Below are 22,586 nucleotides of genomic sequence, written 5' to 3' on the forward strand. Positions count from 1 at the left end.
TATTTTACCTGGATTTGCTTTGAAACAACCATTCATGGTGACACGATGGATCAGTGGTTGGCACTGTTCCCTTACAGCAAGAAGATCACTGGTTCGAGTTCCGCCTAAGCCAGTTGGCATTTATGTGTTTGCATGTTCTCCCCATGTTGGCGTGGGTTTCCGTGGTTGCGACTGAATGGGCATCCGCTGCATGAAAGATATGCTGGAGTAGTTGGTGGTTCATTCCACTGTGGTGACCTCTGAAATATAGAAACTAAGCCGAAGAAAACTGAATGAATAAATGACAGCCATTCATTTTTCTTGTACATTTTCAAATTGACTTGCAATGTTTTACCTACTTGTATAACTGTATTACTTGCAGTTCAAGCAAAACAAGGAGCAAAATATTTAGCAATTTTCTCTCAAGTGCTGATAAGCGTCATCTAATGGCAGAGAATGAATGAGCAATTTTCTTTTATCAACTGTTTCTTTTACATTTACTGTATGTAGCATAATTTCACAAAGTCATATACTTCATGTTTTGAGATTTATACAATCTGTTTTAAATAGACAGTTTCTCAAGCCAGCTTATATATGCTGCCTCTATTATATATATATATATATAATTATATATGCTGCCTTCTTATATATGCTGCCACTGTAACCAATAGTAGGGGTGACAATAGAGTGAGAGGATCCATGTGCAGCTTTATTTACAATCGTCAGACAGGCAATGGTCAGTCACAGGAACAAACAGGTAAATACAGGACAATCAAGAAGTGTACTTATGGTCACCGGCAAAGAGGATAATGCTTGGTAATGTTACAGGTGAACAAGACTCAGCAAAGTCTGTGTGTGTGCTGATTATATGGTCCATCTGATTAGTCCATTATGAGCTCCCAGCTGTGTGAGTGCAATGAAGGAGAACTGGAACTGGTGTGTGTGCCATGCATGATGGGATTTGTAGTTATCAGTGGCATATGTGTAGTTCTCCAGCGATCTGCACAGGCTAGATTGCTGTTGATTGACAGCCGCACATGTTATTGACAACCGCTAACTATTATAGCATATGTTTCACGCTGCGGATGCCTTTCCAGCTGCAACCCAGTACTGGAAAACACCAATACTCACCCATTCACAGTCATACAATATGACAAATTTAGTTTATTCAATTCACCTTAACCGCATGTCTTTGGACTGTGGGGGAAACCAGAGCACCTGGAGGAAACCCACGCCAACACAGGGAGTACATGCAATGTTTATTTTAATCTCAAAGAGTCTATTAATGTAAAAAGTCATGCAAAACTCAGCTTTTTATTGATTGTCTGTGTGTCTTCAGGTACCTCAATTACCCAGCTGCAGGCAGTGGATCCGGATGGCGAGCCGCTGATTTTCGGTGTGGTCGGGGAAGAGGCCATGCGCTACTTTGCTGTGCAGGGAACGACTGGAGTGGTGTGGCTGAGGCAGCCGCTCGACAGAGAGGTGAAACGCAAAAATGAAGAGCAGATGCTGAAAGAACTGAATGACTAGAGCTGATCTAGTGTTTTAATGCTGCTTTTTTCCCGTTTTGTGTCTTCAGGCCAAGTCAGAGATGCAGGTGGAGTTCACTGTGAGCGACAGTCAAGGGGTGAGTTAGAGATCATCTATCTGTACAGCTACAGTTGAAGTCAATCATTGGCCCTCCTGTGAATTTTCTTATTCAAATATCGATGTTTAAAAAAGCAAGGACTTTTTCACAGTATTTCCTATAATATTTCTTTCTTTTGGAGAAAGTCCTATTTGTTTTATTTCAATAATTTCAGCTCCCTTAAGCGATGTTCTTTAAAATGTCTACAGCAGTGGTTCTCAAACGTTTTTTACCAAATACCACCTCAGAAAAAAAACTGTGTCTCCAAGTACCACCATAATGAGCAGTATTGAAGTATAAAGTAGCTACAGCTCTGCACAGTTCAAAACATGACAGATTAATTCCTATCATTAAGAATATTTATTATTATCAGCCACTTTAAAGATTATAAAAAGTTTGAACAATAACAATGTGCTTTTTAAAAGTTAATTAACAATGGTAGGCTACTGGTTTTACAAAGTAAAATTAAAAAGCTCCTGTACTAAAACATAAAGTATTAACATATAGTATCAGATTCATCAAAACCTGTAAATGTTTCTTTATGATTATATGCTATATGTCATCATATTGATATATGAACCATTTTTGATGAAATGTGAAATATATGTAGCATGTACATATGACATTTGATTCCTCTGCGTACCAGCAGAAGGAAGCCCGCGTACCACTAATGGTACATGTACCACAGTTTGTGAACCACTGGTCTACAGAACAAACCACTGTTATACAATGACTTTTCTAATTACCGTAACATGCAAGGGTACCCTAATTAACCTAGTTAAGCCTTTAAATGTCTCCTTAAGCAGTATACTAGTATTTTGAAAAACTACAAGATACAAGATATACATTCATTCATTTTCTTTTCAGCTTAGTCCCTTTATTAATCTGGGGTCACCACAGCGGAATGAACCGGCAACTTAACCAGCATATCTTTTACGCAGCAGATGCCCTTCCAGCTGCAACCCATCTCTGGGAAACATCCATATGCACTCATTCACACACATACACTACAGACAGTTTAGCCTACCCAATTCACCTGAACTGCTTGGCTGTGGACTGTGGGGGAAACCGGAGCACCCGGAGGAAACCCACGCCAACACGGGGAGAACATGCAAACTCCACACAGAAGCGCCAACTGACCCAGCCAAGGCTGAAACCAGCAACCTTACAAGATATACAATAGCAAATAAAAAATGCAGAGAATCACAAGCTTGCATAAAATCCCAGTAAGAAGCCAGAAGTCGCACCGCAAAAATAAACCGATAAAGAACAATAAATAAGCAAAATGTTACAAATTGCATAAAAGTGACAGTGATGATCACAAATTAAATGCTTTATCTAAAAGATGTTTCTTAGGGTGCTTTCACACCTACACTTTTGTTTCGGAACGTATCTCGTTTGCCCAGTTAGCGTGGTTCGATTGGCATATATGAACAGGGCAATCGCGCTCTGTTCCGCGCCAAAGTAATCGCTCCGAGATCGCTTGAATGAGGTGGTCTCGGCTCGATTGAAACGAACCCTGGAGCGGTTCGATTGCAGTGAGAAAGTGATCCGATCCGAGCGCGGTTATATCACAGTGTTTTATGGATATGTAATAGGCATACGGCTATATGAAGAGAGAATTATGAGTAGGGCGGGAAGTTTTGCGAGTCTCCGGATGCCCGCAAACGAGTGATGATCTCCCGGTAATCTCGCGTCTCTCTCCCAGTCCTCAAATAGGCATTGTCGCGCACCCTTCTCACCCCTCCCCACCATGTCTCTCCTCAGACACGTCACGCGCGCGCACCCTGTCAATCACCACCAAACCGCCACCTCTCCTGACAGCTGAGCGGGACGCTGCAAAATAAACCCTGACACTCTGACCAATGTAAGGAGAGTTTACTCGCACGTGACTTGTTTTAGCTCTTTTGGTCCGATTAGAAACTTTGCAGTGTGAAAGCGAACCGCTCCAAGAGCAAAGAGCAACAATGTAACAATGTTAATCTCTGTTTCGGAACAACTGAATCGATTCACAGGTGTGAAAGCACCCTTAGGAAGCTTCTTAAAACCATTCAAAGAAACGGCATTCGTGTAGTGCATTTCATAATTTAGGCACACAGTAAGAAAAAGCCCTACCTCCCACGGTTTATAGTCTACAGCGCGGCTGATACAAAGTGAGTTTAGATGCAGAATGAAGACAGCGAGCAGGAGTAGAAAAAGTCACCAGATCTCAATTGTAATCTGGAGCTAACCTATGGACTGCTATGTTGTGTAAAATCAGAGTCTTAAGATCAATACAAGATTGAACAGGGAGCCAATGAAATTGCTGAAGAACTGGAGTAATGTGATGGCGTGAAGATGTGTGTGTCAAAACACATGCAACTAAATTTTGAATGTACTGTAACCTCCTAGAAGTTGCTGGTAAACTCTCAAAAAAAGAACTGCAAAACAAAACGACGAGATGTAATGTTGACATGCCTTGAAAGAAAAGGGTCTAATGCAAGCAATGTTGTGAAGATGGAAAAAAAAGCTATTGGTGTTGAATGTTGGAGATGAGATTTAAAACAGCTGAGCATCAAAAATCACACCTAGGTTGTGCATGGCAAAGATAAAAGAAATCAGTTATTATAAATGAGTTATTAAAACTATTATGTTTAGGAATGTGTTTAAAAAAACTTATTTTCGTTAAACAAACATTGGGAATAAAATACAGAGGAGGGCTAATAATTTTGAATTCAACTGTATGTCTGTCTTTAAAATCTGTGCAACCTTTGCTTTTTTTCTTTGCTTTACTGTTCAAATATTTGAATAATAAAAAAACCATACTGATCAAAAAATACACATTTACTTGCATTAAAAATGCATTAAGTTGTTCCGATGGGGCAGTAAAGACATTTTTAATGTTATAAGAGATTTTTGTTTTAGGTAAATGTTGCTCTTTTTAATCTATTTAAGAAAGAATCTTAAAATAATAATGGTTTTTACAGAAATATTAAGCAAGCAGTTTTAGCATTGATAACAGGGAGAAATCCTTCAAGAGTAAGCAGCAAATATCTGAATGTTTTACAATTTTACTGGTTGTCTTGTACTTTTTAATTAAGTAATTCCAGTCTTGGAAAGTTTATTAGATTTAAATACAATTAAAACATATTACAGACCTGAACTATATTTTGTAGTTAAAATATTTTTATGGGATCTTTATAGGGTAGTTATGATTAATCAACATTGAAATACTTGTAGTTACGATTACATTTACATTGAAATAATAGTAAGTGACATTTTATTTGATCTAATTTGAATTTTAGGTTGTCAAGGATACAGTGAACATTCAGATCGGGGACGTAAATGACAATGCTCCATCATTTTACAACCAACCCTATGCCATTCAGATACCAGAGGTAATGTTCAACACTTCTCGAAATTGTGCTTTCCATTTCGCTTCTTTGATTTATTTGTCATACTGTTTGACATCTGAGTAAGAATATAGTGGGTATTTTATTTTATTTTAAATAATTTTGTTTTTGTATTGTTTGTTATTTTTTTCCATAATTTTTGTTTATTTTATTTTATTTGTTATTTTTTCTAGTTTATTTTATTTGCTATTTCTTCTAATTATATCATTTTGTTTTGTTGAATTTGTTATTTTTTATGTTTTATTTAATTTGTTATTTCATGTAATTTTTTTATTTTTGTTTTTACTTGTTATTTATTTTGATAATTTAACTTTGTTTTTTTGTTTTATTTGTTATTTTTGTTCTATTTTATTTTTTAAATTTAAATAATTTTATTTGTTATTTCTTGTAATTATTTTATTTAGTTTTTTTTGTTTTATTTGTTTTTTCTGCTTTATTTTATTTGATATTTCTTCTAATTGTTTTGTTTTATTTGTTATTTTTTATTTAATTTTACCTAATTAATTTTATTTTTTATTTCTTCCAATAATTTTATTTACTTTTATTTGTTATTTTTTTCTAGTTTATTTTATTATTTATTTATTTATTTATTTATTTATTTATTTTATTTTATTTTTTTCTATTTAATTTTGCTTAATTTATTTTAGTTTCTTTTTTATTTCTTCTAAGCATTTTATTTTATTTAGTTTTTTGTTTTAATTGTTATTTTTTTATTTTACTAATTTTATTTATAATTTTTGTTCTAATAATTTTATTTACTTGTTTTATTTGTTATTTTTCTGCTTTATTTTATTTATTAATTGTTTTTTGTTTTATTTGTTATTATTTCTATTTAATTTTGCTTAATTTATTTTTGTTTATTTTTTATTTCTTCTAATAATTTTATTTACTTTTGTTTTATTTGTTATTTTTTCTGTTTTTATTTTAATTATATTTGTTTTATTTAATTTTAATTTAAAGTAATTTTGTTTTGTTTCATGTGATTTGATTAAATTTTATTTTAAAACTACAGATGCTTTTTATTTTTTGGAACACATTTTATCCATGAACTGAGCGCTAAGACACCAAGAGTGTTGCTCAAGAGAGCAAAAGTGGCTTTGATTTTATAATGTCTCATGATCAGACTTATTTAAAGATTTAAAGATTCTCATTTGAATTCCAGAATGACTGTCATACGTTTGGAATGTGCAGAATGTTTTTGAAATTCTTTTTATTTCTGTTTTCCATCATATATTTTTCTGTTTCCCCTTACTGAGATAAACAGTCTCCCTCTCTTCTCCCACTCTCCTGATCTGTCTATCAGCACTCATCGTATACTTCAACTTTTCCCTCTCTCCTCTTCCCATCATCTTTCTGGCCCATCCCGTTCTAATCCCTGACATGAGGTAATTTGGTAGACAACAACAACAACAACAACAACACACACACACACACACACACACACACACACACACACACACACACACACACACACACTCACTAACACGCACACACACACACACACACACGCACACACGCGCGCACACCTCAGCTGATGTTTATATTGTGTGTCTATGTACATCCCACACTCACTCCTCCCCACAGCAAATCTTCAAAGCCCCAGATATTTTCTCCTCTTTTCAATGTGTCATTTTGAGTAAAGAAAAGTAGGGTGAGAGTGAGCGAGTGTGAGTGAGAGAGCCGTATTTAGCTGATGTTGTTTACCGCGGCGTGATGATTAAGCTGTCTGCAGTTAGAAGGACACAGGAGGACCCACATGTTTGGCCACTTACCCATAATTCTCAGCCTTCATCAGACCTGCGGAAAACCTAAAGGGATTTTGATTGTTCTGTGTCGACTGACTTTTAGAAGCATTGAGTCATAATATTGCTTGTAAAATGTACTTTAAATCGTGTTCAGGTCACATTTCATTAAAAGTCAAAAGATTTAAGTGATTTGTTACCTGATGAATATGACATTTGTGTTGGTGTTTGTGTGACAAAAGCAGGAAACGTTTTGGGAATTTTTATCTGACAACAGCATTTTGGGGGGCTGAAAATATTTTCAAAACGGCTTCAGGGTGCAAGTGTAAGTGTGCCATGGATAATACAGTGGTTCCTCGCTATAACGCACTTGCAGTTTTGTGTATTTTTTTGTGCAGTTTGACATGCTTTTTTTGTTTACAGCACATTGTGTTCTGCGTCCTGATAGGCTGAAGACCATTGTCAATCTCCTTCGCGTCTCATCTACAGTACAGAATGCGTTCAGCTTGCCAACTTAACATAAATCTTTGATTGCTAGTAGTAGGGCTGCTCAAATTTGGAAAAAAAATATTATCACGATTGTTTTGGTCATAATTGTAGTCACGATTATTCAAAACGATACACAGTTTAAGTGAAAATTATTCGCCCTCCTATAATTTTTTTAATTTTTTATAAATATTTCCCAAATTATGTTTAACAGAGCAAGGAATTTTCGACAGTATGTCTGATAATATTTTTTCTTTTGGAGAAAGTCTGATTTGTTTTATTTTGGCTAGAATAAAAGCAGGTTTAAATATTTTGAAAACTATTTAAACGTCAATATTATTAACCCCCTTAAGCAATATTTGTTTTGTCTGCAGAATAAACCACTGTTATACAATGACTTGCCTAATTGCCCTAATTAAGCCTTTGAATGTCACTTTAAGCTGAATTCTAGAATCCTAAAAAATATGAAGTAAAATCTAATGTACTTTTATCATAGCAAAGATAAAATAAATTAGTTATTAGAAATGAGTTGTTAAAACTATTATGTTTAGAAATGGGAAGAAAAATCTTTATGTTAAACAGAAATTGGGGGCTAATAATTCTGACTTTAACTGTATACATATTTATGTATATATATATATATATATATATATATATATATATATATATATATATATATATATATATATACATACATACATACACACACACACACACACACACACACACACACACACACACACACACACACACACACATACACATTTATTTTCCCCCATGTAAGTAAGGAAAGGGAAATAAATACAATAGAAACTAACTGTGCTTTAAGCATCTTTACTGTAAGAAAAAAAAAACTACAACTACAAAAGTTCTTTAGTCAAGAGCAGTGAGTGATTTTGTCATTTTGTTGTTTGATTACTGATAAACAACACTGTTGCCTTAAAATGTTGTTAAAATTACAAATGAAACTAACAGATTTATTGTCACTTCCGGTGTGTGATACATTCCCTTTCCGTAAAAAATCTGTCATTGTAAATTTGTTTCGGGACTGGTAAAAGTGTTTTGCATCTTGTTAATTTTTTTTCTAAAATTTTTTTGGTCCTTGGTAAAATATATTTTTTTCCTAAAATTCCTGTAATTGTGTGATAGGTAAAATTGTTTTCAAAAATGTAAATTTGTCTCGAGCTTCGTATAAGTATTTCCCACTTTGTAATGTTGTTTTGCACTTCCTGACCATCGTACTACGGTCCACTCTCTCACGCTGCTCCAGCGCTGCCTGATGAGGGGATTTACATTCAGACTAATGCTGCAATTAAAATGATACATGACTTCACACTTTACTAAGTCATGTCTTTGTGGACTATGTCAAGACATATTCCCTTTTCAAGTCAATCAAGTCTATCTCAACATGTATGAAGGATGGAAACCTGCCATGTGAAAAACCGAGCTGATCTTAGTTTGGTTTGAACACAAAAAGAGGTGAGGGCTGTAGTAGTGAAAAGTGAAAGTACCCGCCCCCATTACATCAGTGGCGGACCTTGTTGAAACCATAGTTGAAACTCATACAGGCAGTCAGGGAGCAAAATACAGAGAGCGAACCAAAGCGAATCAAATGATCAGTAATTAAAAGTGAAAAAAGAAAAGTAGAATATATATATATATATATATATATATATATATATATATATATATATATATATATATATATATATATATATATATATATTTATATATACAACAGTTCTGCCTGGTTCTCAAATCTGATTGGCTGATAGCCGTGCGATATTCTGCAATATCAGAACTCCTACAGCCTCTTTACCCTTTGTGTATTAATCTGCCCACATAAAGCCAGCAAAAAGCAGACATATACAGATCTAAAGTTTAAAAGATGCTTGCTCAGCTGTTTTAACTGTCAGCTTATGATTTGAATCCAATGTGGAAGAAAGTAGTTCCTTATACAAAAGGGTTTTTGAAACTTTCCGTGTTTAATTTTGTTTTTATATACACAATTATGCCGTCAAACTGTTATATAAACGCAATATCACACTCGTAGCAGTACGATATGGCTGTATATCGGCACTGGTGGGGGCACTAAGGCACTCGGTGTGACGCATCTGATGCTTGTATTTGCACCAGCTCCACACCACAACTTCACACATTAGGTTACATTAGGCTGTCCAGTCTCCATGTCCAGTCCATTACTTTCACTGTATCTGTTCAGCTGAAGGAACTGAACCAACACTATGACGTCAGACACGGCGATATTCCAAGATGCTGGCAGTGGAAATCAATTTAAAAAATAATGTAAACTTGACTGAGTGCTTAATTTCCCCTTTAAGTTGAATACTATCTACTAGACTTCAAATTAAATAAAAGCATCAGTGGCACAAGTGACATCATCAAACATAATTGGTTCTCATGTCACATTGATACTCAGCATCAAATTTTAATTAGAGAGCGACAACTGGAAGGAAGATTGTTAATTATATTTTGACAATTAATTTTCAGCTGAACTGTTTCCTTATATTTCCTTTTGGAAAAAGACAGAATAATAGCCCCAGCTCCACCTCAGCCACCTCTTAGCGTTTTTAAGACTTTTCCTTTCTGCATTTTGATGGCCTCATTACTTCCACTGACCTCTGGGGTCTGAGAAAACACAGTGCAGCATCACTCAAATTATATTCCACCAATCAGGGATTATTCTGACATCAGCACTCAGACAAGAAAATGAGTGGAGGAAATTTGGTGTTAAGATAGTTGGAAATGCTGAATATTTGCTGAAATTTTTATTGCATCAGATACGATACGTTTATTTTATGTATGCACTGATAGGTATTTTGGCAGCACGATGGCTTAGTGCTTAGTAATGTTGCCTAACAACCATAAGGTTGCTGATTCAAGTTCCATCTGGTCCAGTTGGCATTTATGTGTGGAGTTTGCATGTTCTCCCCGTGTTGGTGTGGGTTCTTCCACAGTCCAAAGACATGCAGTATAGGTGAATCAGATGAACTAAGTTGATCGTGGTGTATGAGTGTGTGAATGTGAGAATGTATGGGTGTTTCCTGGGTTGCGGCTGAAAGGGTGTCCACTGTGTAAAACATATGCCAGAATAGTTGGCGGTTCATTCCGCTGTGGCGACCCCTGATAAATAAGGCATTAAGCTTAAGGAAAATTAATAAATTGTAGGCCGATATGTAGTGACTTTCCCCCAACATATATCTTTCTTCAACTTTGCTTCCTGTCCTCGTTTATTAAAAGTAAAAAATGCTAAAAAATAAATAAATATTAAAACAGTGACCTTTTAAGGTGCTTTTCTGTTTTACTCTCTACTATCAGCAAAAAAGAATTGGTGGAGGTTCATTTTTCTGAGCCAACATACAGAATATGACCGTTTTATACTTGATTTGTTTATTAGAAATCAGGATAATCAATGAAATTAGCATGGAACTTCACATTTTTTATAGGACAGCAGTTAGTTGTTATTTTTTCAATGACGAGTGAATAGGTTGCATATGTGTGTTTGAATGGCTTTTTAATTGGCAATGTAATTTGTTGGGCAGTAACTGTGGGAGGTTTCTTATGAAAGGGGAGCAGGTGAACAGCAATGCATCTGACAGTTATAAAGCTGCTTAAATTTACTGATGTGTGTGTCAGTGTTTACTGCATTGTTATTTTGTGATGGCACCGTGCAGCTGCTGAATCTACATCGCTACAGCGTGAGAATTTTAATTTAGTTGTGTTAGAGAGTCTCATTTGAATGTGATGGGGAAAAACACTTGTAAGTTATCCAGAATTGAATGGAGATAGCCTTATTTCAATTCAGCTAGCAAAGAGGATGTAGAATTGTACATCAAAAGGTCACAAAGTTTTTGACTGTAAGTGTTTTTTTTTTTTTGTTTGTTGTGGTTGAAATAAATAAATACTTTTGTTCAGCTAAGACATATTATAAGGGTTACTTTGTTTATCAAAGCTTAATTTAATCATGCTGAATATTCAGCTTTGCCAACAGAGCAATAAAGTAAATTGAATGTATTCTAATAAAAACAGTTTGAATTTATTTCACAGTATTATTGTTTTTATTGTATTTTTGATCAGATATAGCCTTGATAAGTGTAAGAAAAAAAAAACATTAGCATATAATTGAAAACGTAGCCCTATATACATTTCTGCAAATTGTGAACTAAGTAGCCAGAAGTTTGTATGACTGCATATCGTCTTTAAAATGAATGATAAGGTGTGGTATGACCCTTTTCCTTTTTGCACTTACCAGCTGACCGCTTACCTCTGTATAGACGGCTTTCCCGCTGTTACCAGTTGCTCGACAAGCATGTTGGCAGACTTGAGACGCAGAGAGGAGTTGACCTCGATGATGGGGTTCGAGTCTGGCAAAGAAGTGTTTCAGAAAGCGGGTAAAAACTAAAATAAACAAGTAATTAACAGGGTGAGGATGGGGTAAAATCTAAAATCATGGTAAAAGTCAGGCGAGACTTTTTCTGGATTGCTTTTTGTCGTTTGGGTTTAGGGAAGTGGGTGGGCGGGTCAATCAGTGCTTTTGAAAACACTATTGGTTTGGTTTAGGGAAGGAGGAGGGTTGGACAGTCGATTTGTCATTCAGTCAGTCTGTCAACAGTGGCCTCTGGTGGATTTACACAAGAACAGCAGGCACAAATAGCACTCGCGAGAGATGTTTGAGATCTGAAAAAGCGTACACAGCGACCTCTGGTGGATTTGCTAAATCAAAACCTGCAAAAAAAAAACAGCTCCTGGGAAGTATTTGGCGCTCTACAGAAATATATATAGGGATACGTTTTCAAAATGAGCCTACTGACCCTTGTAACCAAAGTACAGTTTTGCATAAGGGACTAAAAGATTAATGTTGATATGTATTATTATGTCAAGTTAGCATAGATTTCTATGACAGTGGACTTTAAGATTATCATGTCACTGATGTAACTAAAACACAAGACCAAAACACCGTATTGTACGCTTGGTCTATATATTTCCTTTAATATTCTTTTCCTTTGGAGAAAGTCTTGTTTTATCTTGGCTAGAAAAAAAAAAAAAATATATATATATATATATATAGATAGATAGATAGATAGATAGATAGATATTATATATATATATATATATATATATATATATATATATATATATATATATATATATATATATATAGATAAAAAAATATATATAGATATTTTTTTCAGTTGTCTACAGAACAAATAAAGTACATTTTAATGTGTTCTCATAAAAAACTGTTTAAGTTTGCAATATTTCACAGCCTTCTTGTTTTTACTGTATTGATGATCGGATACAGCCTTGATGGGTGTAAGGAAAAGATTAATGACCCTTGTAACCTAAACAAAGTTTTGCAACATGGGCTTAAAGATTAATGTTAATATGTATTGTTATTTTTATTTAAGTCAGCATTGATTTATATGACAGTGGACTTTTTAAGAAAATTATCATAAGTCTAATGTAACTAAAACGCTTGACCAAAATTATTTTATATGTCAAAACTATATTTTACATTTGGTGCTGTTTGACATGATGTTAAGCTGTACAGAATTGTCATTTGCTTAACTTTACCAAATGTTTTGACAATATTAAACATATTTGATTAGGTGAGACATAATTGTTTTAACTCAATTCATATAAACTAAGATTCTATTTCTTCTCAAAAAAACTATAGTCAAAAGCCTCGAACTAAAAGGGTGATTATATGTGCTAAAAAGAGACCTGATCCTGTTGGAAATCATTGTGCTGTGAGTGTTATAGTTTAATATGAGAAGATGATGAATAACACTCATTAATCGCTGCTGTGTGTTATAGACTGAACACATCAGGCTCTGCATGTGAGAGCATGCAGGTGCCTGAGAGTTTATCTGAAGCAAAAGAACCATGTGTTTGTGACGCTTCATTTAAAATTCATTCACATTTATGTAAATGCAGGACACACTAGCGTGCTTTGTATGAATGTGACAGGGTCATTGTTTGAATAGTCATCTTCTACAGTGTTAAGATTTCTGCTGCGTGGCTTGGAATTTCTAAGGCATCAAAACAATTCAAATGTAATACAGACTTACTCTTTTCACATATTAGAACATGTCCTGTTCACCTATTCAGTGTAAAAAATGTTATATGCAAAAGTTTTGTAAAAAATGCAAGGTTCTAACCAATTAATTCATATTGTCTTAACACAAATTGATTAAGTTAACCTAACAAACAGTGGCGGCGCAGTGGGTAGCACGTTCGCCTCACAGCAAAAAGGTCGCTGGGTCGCTGATTCGATCCTCGGTTCAGTTGGCGTTTCTGTGTGGAGTTTGCATGTTCTCCGTTCGCGTGGGTTTCCTCCGGGTACTCCGGTTTCCCCCACAGTCCAAAGACATGCGGTACAGGTAAATTGGGTAGGTTAAATTGTCCGTAGTGTATGTGTGTGTGTGTGTGTGTGTGTATGTGTGGATGTTTCCCAGAGATGGGTTGCGGCTGGAAGGGCATCCGCTGCATAAAAACTTGCTGGTTAAGTTGGCGGTTCATTCGGCTGTGGCAACCCCAGATTAATAAAGGGACTAATAAAGGGATTAAGACTAATAAAGGGACTAAGCCGACAAGAAAATGAATGAATGAATGAATGAATAACCCAAAACAAATTTCAAGAATTGTGTTGTTTCAGCTCAATTTACATAAGTAGTTTGAACAAGCAGCAAAATAATTTTTGTAGTTTATGAAGTATATTGTCGGTGATATATTTTATTATGCATTTGTTGTACTGTAACTAGGAATTTTTGGCTGGTGAAAATTATCTACTGAAAATAGCATTTCTAACAAAATGGAAAAACTGAAAATTTGAGGCAAAAAAAAAAAACAATTCTATTCTGCACCAGACGAAGAAAGCACTGCTCTATGAAACCCATTAATTTTAATGGCTTGCGTCACATAAGGGTGATTTGTTGCACTCACAACTTGTTTGCGCACGCACCACCGCCAATCTGATTTCTCCGAGTAGGACACGTTCCTGGATTAACATTAATGCTGATGCTGGAATCAGCCAATCATAATTCAAGAATATGTTTATCTTTTATGTTAAGTTTAGGCTTACGGTTAGGATTATGCACTTCTGCATGATTGTTATCCAACTATTATTCCTTTCTGACTTTGGGAATAATTTACAGTTATGGTTGGGTTTTGGGTTTGGGAATAGGTTTGGATTACATTTTCGAACAACAAAATTGATGTTCCAGGACCAACATGGATGTTAATCCAGGATCAAATCGTACTTGGAAAAATGACAGTTCAAAATAGCTCAATATATTCTGTTCTGTGGATATTCCACTAATGTACCTGTTTACATATCTGCATGAACCGCACATGTTATTAAAAAAAGCAAAGTCAGGCATAGACTTAGAATCATTTACAAAAAAAATCATCACAATTAATTGTCTTAAAATTTCTGTATTTTGCTAAGTGATGATGTGATACTAATTCACACATTGTGGAATTTAATTTAATTTTACATAAGTTATTAGAAACTTTAAATAGACTCTTCACTTGCATTCACTATGGTTTCTATGTTACCACTTTTTGTTTAATATGTAGAGCAAAACGAGACTAATTTCTGACCATGTGCCTTACAAATCCACAGACTCAACAGAAAACTTACATTGTTAGAAAAATCATTTCCCACAACTTTTTTTGTCATGTTATTTCATGTCATAACCAAAATATTATATTAATTGGATACAATTTGATGATCATGAATTGCATTTAAAGATCCCGTGAGGTGCTTTGAAATTGAGTGCCCTTTTTATTTTATGTTTGACCTAATCTCAAACTGAAACATGAAAAGAGGACGGGACATACGGCACATACTCCTCCCCCTTTAAAAAAAAACAGCCAATACTGTTTTGTTTCATCACTGCTCTGCCAATTAGAGTGGTTGAGCTCAAGCGCATCAAATGTAAAGCATCTTGAAGGGTGCGGGGAATGTTACTAGACAGCATTGAATTAGTCATAAGATTTAATAAAAAACTGCAAACTGCAAAAGGTGACGTGAAAAAAATTGTTGCTCCATTTAGGCAGAAGTTTTACATGTTTATATCAATTTCTTATCTTCTAAACAACTTTTTTTTTTCTTTTTTGGAGTGCAATAGTTTATAGATATCCTAAAAACGAACAAAACTGATACTAATATCTAAAAAAATATATTTTAATTTCATGGGACCTTTAATATAAAATATGATACAGCCTTATATTTTGGCTAAAATGTAAAAAATACATATTTTCTTTTTGTCAAGTGCGTATAATGCCTAAACACAAGAACACTCTCACAAGAGTTTGCATCACTGAATTAAATAAATAGGGAATATTAGGGAATATTTTCCTGTTTACAAGATGTAATCAAAGGCGTTTAGTAATGATAGAGGCCAGTGCTGAGTGTCACACAATGGCAAGCATAATAACTGTTTTGGGAGGCAGCGTATGGTATTAATAAATATTGTGAAGGGTGAGCTCAGCCCTGTCAGAAAAAAATATAATATTTCCAAACTGACTATTTTCACTCCCAAACCTGCCAAACATCTAGAAGACAAAGAGCGCTTGTGCCGGCTTTCAATTTACGTTCAAAGAAAAATGGAGCTGCGGGAAATGGAGATTTGTGGTGGACAGTGATGATATGGCCTCTTGATCTGTTTGAAAACCGCCTGCCAAATGTAAAGCAGCGGATGTTTAGGGAAGGGAATTGCTCTCCCCAGCCAGTCATTACAGAATTCACTGCTGGAGCGGTAAACTGGGGGCTTTATTCCTGTCGCTCTCACTCAAATCTATTACCAACACAAACATGCACGCACACACACACGTCAAAGAGAGAGCGCCTTCCTAACTTTTCTCTAAGTAAATGGAAATAAATATGTGGAAGAGAAAAGAGAAGAAATCATACACAAAATTGCACCTGTATGTAGACATTAGATGAAATTAGGTAGTTCTGGAGGAATTATTGGCATCAATATTTTTTTTATTAAAATTTTTTAATGTTTTATTATTTTATCATAGTGTAATATTCAAAATACCTTTTTTTATTTGAATATTTATTTATTTTATTAATATACTTCAATTAAGCCAATATTATGATTTGATGCTTAAATGTTTTTGTGAAAATCATGATAGTTTTTCGTTTTAGGATTCCTTGATGAATAGAAAATATTAGAGCAGCCTTTGTTTAAAGAAAAAATTACATTATCAATACATTTCCAGTCACTTTTGACTATTTTAATGCATCCTTCCTGATTGTTATGATCACTAGCAATGTTACCCTTGTAGGCAGCTGGAGAACACTCCCTGGCGTTCTACTGAACTACAAATCCCACCATGCCCTGCAGTCACACACCTGTTTCAGTTTACCTCTTGATTACACACACATACAACTGAAGCTGATCAAGATTGATTTAGACTATTTCTACTCCACACACACTGATATCCGGGCTGAGTCCTGTTTCCCTGTAGTAAGTTTTTCCTGGATTGTCTAGTCTTGTTTTGACCCTTGTTTGTTTTATATGTTTATGTTTGTTTGCCTGTCCGACCATTCTAATAAAAGCTGTTTATTAGATCCAACCATTAACAGGTAATAAACATAATTAAAAATGAAAGTTTTGAACTACAGTGTAAGAACAACAAAAATGGCCGCACCAATACAAGTGTTGCAGTAAAGAGTAGCGACAGTGTCACAGTAGCCTCTTTGTTCTGTCTTGCATTATACTGCCCACACCTATTGAAATGAATGTTAATTTTGTTGCCTTCTTTTTGCAGATTGCTGTATGAGTTCATGTTTTTTTTGTCTTGGATGATCTCAGATGCCAGGAAAAAAATACAGGCTATATGTCGAAATTTTCATTATCTGATGTGGGAACAGCATACAACAAAGCTTAAAACTTAAACTTGACTTCTTCCCTGACTTCCTAGGTTGTCAAAGACTTTTACATGCACTCCTGAGACACTGTCTTCTGTTCTGACACGCATGAAGTGAATTCTTTTTCGGTGATAAAGATAATCAAAAAGAGCTATTTTGTACTGTAATGTTAATGTGTCATGCAAAGAGAAGGGAGTAAGTCAAGTCTTACATAGTCATAGCCAGTGTTGGGGAAAGTTACTTTTGAAAGTAATGCATTGCAATATTGAGGTACTACCCCAAAAAGTAACTAGTTGTATTAGTTAGTTACTTTTTATGGAAAGTAATGCATTAAGTTACTTTTCAGTTACTTCTGCGTTACTTTTTCTGATCAGTGATTAACAACGCACTGTATAATCTTCATTTACCTTTAAAAAAAAAACACATTAAAAATTTGTATTTAAGATAATGTTATCTTCAGAGCACTTCTTGACCCCAGATGACCCTACACATGCCATATAAACAGGTTAATAAAACTATAAAGCTGTGTGTTTGCTATTTTTGTACTGTTTGTATTATTAGTTAAGTCAAATCACTGTCCATTGAGACAATCCCCTTTTGTTTATCTTCGATCCATTTACAGTAATGAGGATGCTGCCATCACAGAAATGTAAGAGTTTGCCATCTTCCTTACTGTCTGTTCTTGTGGGGAGCGAATTCTCTCAATGAGTGAGTGATTCAATATAATAGTAATTTTAAATAAGAAATATTTGTTTAATTAAACTAAAAAATAACTTGCATCACATTTTTTTTTTTATAAGTAACTCAAATATTATCACTTTTTTTTTTTTAAGTAATGCATTACTTTACTCAATACTTAGAAAAAGTAACATTATTATGTAACTTGTGTTAATTGTAATGCATTACCCCCAACACTGGTCATACCTACAGTATGCATATACAGTAGTTTATTGTCTGTAATACATTTTAATATCAACTTATTGTAATATAACTAGACATGCACCAAGTTTTAGCCATGCACCAAGTTTTTGGCTTCTTGAAACTGTCGACTAAAAAGTGCATTTTCAATTTTTATCCGAAATGAAAAATCTGAAAATGTGAGTCAAAAACAAAAAACAAACAAAAAAACAATTCTGTGCCACACTGCACAGCGTTTCACTTTGTAAAGTGTTTGGGCTTTATGTAAAGTTTGTGTGTGCTTATGATGCTGTTTGTGTGTCCGTGTGTGTTGTTGATGGCTATTTAGTGAGTTATCACAGATGCAGACTCATCTCACTGCATTTTAGCACACATCATTTACACTTCAGTGGCTAATACTAACAACGCCTGCGTCATGTCAATCAAACGCTCTCTCTTTCTCTTTATGTCCTGTATCTGCTTGAGCATGAAGAGCACCTTTGATTTGTGTTTGCAGTTTTCAGAGTCTAATCTCACCTGTCATACTAGAGAGAGATGGAAAGAGTCTCCTATGTCTGTACTGCTTGAATCAACCAAAGACTCATTTACATTATTCCATTAGCACTCAGGAAATAAACAGAATTACGCCATAATCACAGACTGGCTCATTTATATGGGAAGCAGTACAGTATGTCTTTGTCTGATCAGTTGTGCAGGAAATATATACATATATATATATATATATATATATATATATATATATATATATATATATATATATATATATATATATATATATATATATATATATATATTTAAACAGATGTTCTACTTTACAAATGTTTAAGATGAAATATTTTTAAATAATTTTTTGAAAAATTCCTTGGGGAAAAAATATACACTAAGGAAGTCAATGACTACCATTTTTTTTTTTTTTTGCCATTTTTCAAAATATCTTAAACTCAGGCTCATTGCAGACACGTACCCACATCTACATTTCTGGGGACAGCTAAATGCGTAACTGGAGGTATTGTCTGCTCACAGTTTTTGTTTTGCCGCTGTATATGCTCTTTGATCTCAAATTTCTCTCATGTGTCCTCTTCTCATGTAAATCCACAGCATTCACCGGACTCGAACCCCATCGTAAAACCCAGGCTCATTCTGAAAACTTATCGCTATATACATTCATGGAGAGTGGCAAATACATCCCAGGAGCTACGTTTTTTTTTTTTTTTTTTTTTTTGCAGTTTTTGCAATCCACCAGAGGCCGCTGTGTATGCTCTTCGATGATCTGAAATTTCTCTCACGTGTTCTCTTCTCATGTAAATCCACGAGAGGGCGCAATATAAACTTCAGCTAACCAGGACAGCTTGCTGTCCACTGACCAACTGACCCACATACCCATTTTCTAAACCCAACCGATAGTGTTTTTAAAATCAATATAAAAAAAGAAAAGCCATCGTGGTTGTATGATTGCACCATGTTTTCAGCCTGTTGTTTGTTTATTTATTTATTTATTTGTTGATTTTGTTTTACCTGGTTTCTGGAAGCATTCACCAGAATCAAACCCCATTGTCCAACCCAGGCTCATTCTGAAAACGTATCGCTATATACATTCCTGGAGTGTGCCAAATACGTCCCAGGAGCTACGTTTTTTTTTTGCAGTTTTTGCAAATCCACCAGAGGCCGCTGTGTACACTTTTTGAGATCTCAAATTTCTCTCGTGAGTGCCAGTCATGCCTGCTGACTGACTGTCTGTCGATGGACTGAATGACAGACTGACTGACCGATTGACTGACCCACCCATCCTCCTTCCCTAAACATAACAAATAGTGTTTTCAAAAGCATACCTTGACCCGCCCATCCACTTCTCTAAACCCAACTAACAGTTTTTAGAAGCAATCCAGAAAAAAATTAAAGCCCTTGCCTGATTTTTACCACGTTTTCAAATTTTTACCACATTCTCACCCTGTTATTTACTTGTTTATTTTATTTTTGTGTTTTGTTTTTGTCTTACTCGCTTTCTGAAACCATTTTTCACCAGACTCAAACCCTGTCATCGTGTTAAACTTCTCTCTGCGTCTGAAGTCTACCGATGTACAGGGTGAGCTAACTGGAAAAAGTGGTAACAGCAGGAAAGCCCTCAGCTGATGAGCGTAAAAAGTAAAGGCGTCGCACTTCTCAGTAACATTCAATTTAAAGACTAAACGCAGCCATACATACTTCGGGCTACATAATTTGCAATCTCCAGAATGTACAACATAAACAAGAAAACAAGGCAAGGGTCAGACACGGAAAGACTAGACTGGAAGAATGCTTCATAATGTTGCAGCGTATAACCAAATAAGACTTAGCAAATGTGTGTGTCAAAGTAAATGGTGTATAAATAGACCTGGTCATTAGTCCTTACAAGTATCAGCTGTGTGTATGCAATCATGGGTATAACGGAACTGGTGTGTGTGAGGTGCATGATGGAAGATGTAGTACATATCCATGTCAGACTTGTAATTCTGGTGATAATGAATGTTCACCAGCGATCTATAAGGGTTAGATGCTGTTGATCGTGACAATTGACTTCCAAAGTATGTATTTTTTGCTACCATGGATTTGAATTGCTACCAATTACCAACATTCTTCAACAGGTATTATTTTTGGTACAGCAGAAAAAGAACAAAAAAATGTTTGAAACCATTTGAGGGTGAGTAAATGTTGAGAAAATGTTCATTTTTGAGCGAACTCTTTCTTTAAGTTCATAAGGATGCAGTTATTTAATAATAAAACAATTATAACAAAATTAGGTTTTCTAGGTGAATATAACCTTTTTTACATTTATTCCTGTGATGCAAAATAAAAGTTTTCCAGTACTGGGTTGCATCTGGAAGGGCATCCGTTGAGTTAAAGGGCCATAAAACCACCTTGTTTCATCAGGGTTTTTTCATACCTCTTCTTAGGAAAAAGTGAGGAAAGTGGGTGTGTCCAGCTCTGTTTAGGGGGGAGTGTCGGAGAAGGGAAAGAGCGGAAGGTCAGTAAAAATGTGCATAAAAATGGGAGTGTCGGTTTGGGCATGCGCTGATTTTTACAGAGGCAAAACAAACACACAAACGCAGAGGGGAAATACAGTGACTGTATACATGGCCATCAGTAATCGAATTATTTGCCAAATTATTAAATGGTGGACTTTAACTGCAGTTTGACTCTTTCATTCAGTAATTTCATTCATGCCCCTCGTGACAAACTAAATATTTGATTCGAGGAATTGCTGTAAGTGTGTATTTTTCATGCAATGTTTGTTACCGCACAGCAAATGAGAGAAAAAACGCATTTCTCAGTAACTTAGATGCACTCAGTAGATAGCATCAGAAAGCCGTGTGTGTTACTCCTGTCAAAAAACGCGGCGAAAATCCTACACGGCGATAAGTTTGATTGTAGTGCTTATGTTTACACTCGGAGAGCTGCATTTACAGCAGATTTTGCAGTCCATAATATTGTAGTGATATTAACGTACAGTAAACTTTATTAACTTAGAAATCATTTTGACTAAGTCTGTCTTTAAACACTGGAAGAGTACTGCTGACGATGCAAACTAACTTTGCCTCTGAATAAACAAACAAAGACCACTGATCGCTCACTTACCAAATCTGTAGAGACAGGACAATCAACACCAACTGGAGATGAGTCTTTATTAAAAGGAGACGAGAGGCAAATCCAGATTTCCCCATTTCCAGACACATATTTCTATCAAAGGTTGTGTGCACTGTAATCCACACGTGAGTCCAGCTGCGCTCTCATAGAGGGAAATTGAAAACAAAACCTTCACTGCAGCAAATTATAAAAGCAACACTGACCCGTATCTCCAAATAATTCTTGTTGAATGAATGAATGAATGCTACACACTCAGAGACGTTAAAAGGTACTCCCAGGTACAGATGTCCAGTCTACAAACTGTAATATACGCTAAGATCTCATGGCTGTGACGCAGCTTCAAAAATTTGTTTCGAACCGGAACTACGAATTTGCTCGAAATATCTCAAAAACAACCAATTTTCACTTTTTAGTGGAATATATGTGTCCTTATAGTGTTTTTAGTAGTGTGGGACACACATACGACTGTCAACAGCTCAAAAAATGTGTTTTGGTTAGGGATGTAACAATATTGTAAATACTGTCATACCGCAATAGTAATTTTTTTCAATATTACCGTAGGCGCATGACTCAATAAAACTATATTTCTGAGAAAAGTTTGCTTAGGCGAATGAAGTGAACGGGAGGTAGCGGGAACTACAATTCCCATCATCCTTTGCAGTCTGTTGTCACTACAGATCCAGTAATGCGGAAATGGAGTGTGTTGCTAGTAGCGAGGAAGAAAAAGAGCTGGAAATAATCGAACTTAAAGAGGGTTTTAAATCGGATGTGTGGAAGCATTTCGGTTTCTTTCTAAAAAGATACGAAAAAGGAGAAAAGGTGACAGACAAAGAAAAAAACAGTATGCAGGCACTGCCAGACTATGGTGAAATATAAGTCGGGGAATACGACTAAAAACAGTCATGGGGACTGCAGAA

At 35.2% G+C, this 22,586-nt stretch overlaps 1 protein-coding gene across 2 annotated transcripts in view; it reads left to right on the forward strand.

Annotated features, from left to right (window-relative positions):
- cdh23 (cadherin-related 23) overlaps positions 1 to 22,586 on the forward strand; it is a 495,141-nt gene that overhangs the window by 99,756 nt on the left and 372,799 nt on the right. For both annotated transcript variants that reach the window (XM_087277778.1, NM_214809.1), the window contains 3 exon segments: positions 1,319 to 1,461; positions 1,559 to 1,606; positions 4,891 to 4,983. In XM_087277778.1, the coding sequence (XP_087133904.1) occupies positions 1,319 to 1,461; positions 1,559 to 1,606; positions 4,891 to 4,983 (284 nt within the window).

Source organism: Danio rerio, chromosome 13 (assembly GCF_052040795.2).
Source record: "Danio rerio strain M-AB ecotype USA chromosome 13, GRCz13ab, whole genome shotgun sequence".
Classification (NCBI taxonomy): Eukaryota; Metazoa; Chordata; class Actinopteri; order Cypriniformes; family Danionidae; genus Danio; species Danio rerio.